This window comes from Botryllus schlosseri, chromosome 1 (genome assembly GCF_051294905.1).
Source record: "Botryllus schlosseri isolate E-star chromosome 1, Bs_hap1, whole genome shotgun sequence".
Taxonomy (NCBI): Eukaryota; Metazoa; Chordata; class Ascidiacea; order Stolidobranchia; family Styelidae; genus Botryllus; species Botryllus schlosseri.
The window spans coordinates 36,490,056-36,493,818 of NC_137236.1; the positions used below are offsets into that span (position 1 = coordinate 36,490,056).

Sequence of the window (3,763 nt, forward strand, 5' to 3'; positions counted from 1 at the left end):
ATACCAGATTCCTAATACAATCAAAGACGTCAATTAAATACACATCAAAGCCAAATATAACCCTAACTACAATAATACGAACCCAACTAATGCAAGTCTAACATCACTCCTTTCAGCGCAGCGCGCTGTTCCTAATGAATCAATCAGTTGTCTGTATGCCGACGCTTATTTCGAAATGCATTTGTTTCATTTTAGAGCATAAATACATGTAAGTATGTTTGAAGGCTTTTGTGCAGACCTGGACAAAGTGCGGCCCGCGACGCGATTCTGACTGGCCCACGAAAGGTAGCTTGGAATTTAGAACCTAGTTTTGAATACTAACGTGTGGACTAAAACACCATAGGTTGTATAAACTGAACCGGAGATGCGTTTACTTTGAAGCCAGCTTGGTAATCTGTTTACACTGTACAATGATTACATCGCCTACGTAGATCGTATATGCTTAATCTGGATTCAAATTAAAGCAAACATACCAGAATATACCCTGACAATTAAGTCAAAAGTGGCGGTTTCCAGATAGTTCAATACGTGTTTGTTGCTATTGTTACACTGCGAAATACTCGTTCTGTGCTTTAAACTGTTACGTCATACGTTTCCAGTCCATAATCCGTAAAACAAGTCAATCAGTTCAGGTGAGACGAGAGTAGAGGTCCGTAAAAATGATGAGCATGCATTTTAAGAAATAAAGGCGGAGGCTAAAGGCAGGCACTTCAGGAAGAGTTGGACCACTCAATATTTGCTTACTAAAGTATAAGGGACCCCCATCATTTTAGTTTATGGTGAACAGGCCGGCGTGTTTGGAGATATATTTTGGCATTGCGAGAATAAACGCAAGGAAATATAGACACACGTCGGCCGAGGCCGAGGGAGCGCGGATTTCAGAGCATCCGCCAGCGAAACTCTCAAAACAATAATACTACATACCAAGCTACACACAGTCGAGATGCAGACCAACTTTGTAATATCCCAAATACATTTTGACGTCTCAATAGAAAAAAGGGTCTTGGGGGAGGGGGGCTTAAATGATATAACATTTTAAATGATTGTTTGATGTTTCGCATTGCTTTGAATACTGACACTGAATGAATAAATAATATTTTTATAAATTAACTCTCACTTTCTGATAACCTAATTTTAACACATCCAGTAGCTTGTGTTAACAATATAATTTACTGTTGTCTATTTAGAAATGAAATACGCCACGAAATATACTTCAAACCTTTGGCTCGGCCCGCCAACCTATTCTTTGCTTCTCATTTGGCCCACCCCAGCTTTTGTGTGACTTTGGATGAAGTAGATTGCGTAGAGTAGCGCTCCAAACGCAGCTCAACAATAGAACATGACATATTTTCGACAGATACTTCATTGAGGAATGGAGAATCGTGTGCCTGCGTGATTCAGTCCTGAATCGAGGATTAGACTTCGAACCGAGCATTACTGATCATATCGTCATACCAGAATGAATGATGTAATACAACTATCTAGGCCAATCGTTTAAGCAACCACAAATATTATAATGCCAGATCACATTGATGATAAATTTGTATTTATAGTTATATACAAATTTATATTTTATTTTTATATAACTATTTCATTGCATTTTGCAACAATGCTATGGGCTGATAACAGCTTTACAGATAGGTCATCTTTTCGTGCGTAGTACGGAAATCTCAATATAATCGCATACGACGAATCAAATACGGATCTCATATTAAAGAGGCGCTTCTACACGAAAACGAAGCAGCAGCTCCACCTATCGTTTAAATGGTGCATACCCGACACGAGTGTAGAGCTAGATTAAAGTATTCGGTATTCTTCAATCAATCTTTCGTATTTGGCCTTTGCTTCCTCGTACACTATATAATCTTCGTACAGAACGACTTGCCGTAATTTCCGAACCGATTCTTCATTTAGGACGTCCTTGGTAATCGTTTTCGTTCTATTCATCAACGTCGCTTTGATGACACCCCATGTTTCGAGAGCTCCTCCGAAAAACTCCGGAATGGCGGCTTCCAACAATCTCACAGTGTTGTCGAATTCTTCAGTAATTCCAATCACTAAATAGTCGTCTCTAATGTGTTTCCTTGCTAACTCCACCCCCTCCATTGAAGACATATCCTTGCAAATAGGATCGAATCCGCAAAAATACTTTGTATAGTAATGTGTCATTATTGGGCTTCTGCAAAATGCTTCATCGTCCATCACGCATTTGTTGATGTCACTTAGATTTCTGGGTTGAGCTCTTTCCTCTGCGTCTCCATATTTCATGTAGTTAAACTTGGATTGAAATCGGCTGATTGGCTCGCGTATCATGTTGATATAGATCGGTGATTGGAGTCCGTACTTTCGAAAATCTAAATAATGGATATGGCGATCGTAAAACGTTGGAGGCTTTAATCCAGCTATATATTGCATTTCCTCGAGCGCCAGTTTTTCACGTGGATGCTCATCTCCGTAGTTTAATGACGATTCAGTATTGATCCCTTTTGACCGCGCCACGTAGCCGGCCAACGTGAGCAATGATCTGCTCCCGCACTTGGCCAGTCTGTTGTAAAACACGTTTTGCAATGTCGCATGCGGCAGACTCGTGGCCCCGGTCAAATTTTCCGAAACAGATCGGCTTCTAGATATGGCTGCGACCAATGCAGAGAAGAGAAATTTTATGGTTGAAAATCCATGCCTGTTTGATTCCACCGCTACGACATCGCCAATTTTGGATCTTGTCCTTTGAGTTTTTTGGTTTGCATTTGCGCCGACATGCACGTGATAAATCTGAGCCGCGGCAAGAAGAAATGCAATGACAACAGCTATCGCAAAATCACGTTTAATGCTCCGCCTTGGCATTGAAATAGCTATGAACTCTATCGAAAGATATAGCAAAGGATAAACGATTATTTGGTTCAAGCAAGCAAAGAAATTGGCGGAGACCCGTAACGCCCGTAATGAAAATTAGAGTGGGAGATATACGTTTTCTGAAATTATAGAAGTGGGGGCACATTTCTCTCCCTCTCTCTCTCTCTCTCTCTCTCTCTCTCTCTCTCTCTCTCCCATATATATCTATATCTAATATTTCATTATTCAGAATTGTGTGGCGGGCTGGATTCAAACCTTCAAACCACCCGCGGGATGGATCCGTCAACGACTCCAGAATGTTACCTCATGCCCTTAATCTTCACTTTAATACAGTATTATGAAGCAAATGTATTCCATTTTCCTTCAAACTCTGAACTTAGTGTGACTTATTTGCCTTTTCGAATTTGAGTGTCAATGTCACGAACTTGTTGCTAGTCGTAACAAGAGCGAAATTAATAACACCGCAGTCGGGTGGCTATATCGTGGCCTATCAACATGAATATGCTCGACATTTGTTGTATTGAAGGATTATTAAATGAAAGTATCACGCATAAAAAAATCTGAACATTTGCTGCAAATGTGCTAGATATAATAAAATCATTTTTAAACCTACTCAGAATTGCTTTGCGGATAGAATGGAATCGTTTGGCAGACAGAAGGCGGGCCGAATATTCGACACCCCTGCCCTACACTGTTTCCTTGGCTCATGGGTTACAAAGTAATGAATGTCATAAGAGCGAGCCATTGCAAAAGTGAAACTGTTATGGAGGGGCATTCAAAGTAACGAGTATCGAGAAAGCGCGTGTTAATCATTGCTAATCAGTGTACTATAAATATAAGTGTGGATTATTATTGATGATGATTTATTGATATTATTGATTATTATTATTGATTTAGCCGTGAAAATGGA

General features: G+C 40.0%; 1 protein-coding gene across 1 annotated transcript; it reads right to left on the reverse strand.

Annotated features, from left to right (window-relative positions):
- Nucleotides 1–789: 789 nt before the first annotated feature.
- On the reverse strand, nt 790–3,196 carry LOC145448633 (uronyl 2-sulfotransferase-like). Its single transcript, XM_080327085.1, has one exon. The coding sequence runs from the start codon at nt 2,842–2,844 to the stop codon at nt 1,798–1,800; it is 1,047 nt and encodes a 348-aa protein (XP_080183211.1). The 5' UTR covers nt 2,845–3,196; the 3' UTR covers nt 790–1,797.
- Between the last annotated feature and the right edge of the window lie 567 nt (nt 3,197–3,763).